General features: G+C 48.8%; 1 protein-coding gene across 1 annotated transcript; it reads right to left on the minus strand.

Moving 5' to 3' along the window:
• Positions 1-299: 299 nt before the first annotated feature.
• Positions 300-545, minus strand: Pmar_PMAR025161 (hypothetical protein; the record flags this gene model as incomplete). Its single annotated transcript, XM_002781435.1, has 1 exon — positions 300-545. A coding segment is annotated over one exon (246 nt), but the record flags the coding sequence as incomplete, so codon positions are not given.
• Between the last annotated feature and the right edge of the window lie 430 nt (positions 546-975).

The raw sequence follows: 975 nt of genomic DNA on the forward strand, positions 1-975 counted from the left end.
GTATGTCCGCCCTTCTTAGGGTCATCATAAAACTCATACGGATCAGGGGGTTGTAGTAGACAGATAGGAGCCCCAGCATCAGCGAAAACCCTACGCTGAGCCAGGGAAGGACTTTCGTCACCATCACCATCACCAAAACCAAGGTGAGAATAGACATCATCAGAGTACCGACAAAGGGAGTATAGAGAACTAGCTCCATTACCAATCACAACATCAGGCGGACTTTCACAAGTTCTGGCACAACGGGCGAGGCTCTTGGGGACAGTCTCCGAAGAACTTGTGCTAGATGTGGATGGTACCGTCTGAACAGACTCATCAATCATACCAGTAGTCTGGGTAGAAGCATTACGGGTACATACACCCTGTGCTTCACTAGGGCAGATAGTCGAAGGGACGGGTAGTACACCCGCAGAACCAGTTGCTCCAAGTAGAGCGAAGGGCAACGACACACTCACACTCCTTGCATCAGGTTCCGGTAGAGGTTCACGATACCGACCCACCAGAGGGTCGCGAGTACCAACCAAACGGACATAACCTTCAACCATCTGTAAGGACAAACCATAATGCCAAAGGAAGTCGAAGCCCAACAACATATCACAAATTAAATCTTCTACCACATAAACCTTAAATTCAAAACTTACACAGTTACTACCGGCCCGCGGCACGAAGTCGGAGTAAACATTACTACCATTGCCTACATTAGGCGAATCATACAACGTTAATCTTACAATGGCAGAGCCCAATAGCAAAATAGGATTGCCGGGATCTGCGGAGCCGGCATGAGTAAGTACAGGTTGCAGTCGAGTACCCTTAGGTAGATTCCTTTTAGGAACAACCGTAATACGAGCACCAGAGTCGATCAGAGCCCTGATAACCGGAGAACGTGCATCTCCAGCATTCACACGGGCAAAATAAAAGGACCATTAGACTCGCCAAAGTACAGAAAGATATCGGTACCGACGACCGGGAGCCGCA

The sequence above is a fragment of the Perkinsus marinus genome (genome assembly GCF_000006405.1).
Source record: "Perkinsus marinus ATCC 50983 genomic scaffold scf_1104296942462, whole genome shotgun sequence".
NCBI classification, from domain to species: Eukaryota; Perkinsozoa; order Perkinsida; family Perkinsidae; genus Perkinsus; species Perkinsus marinus.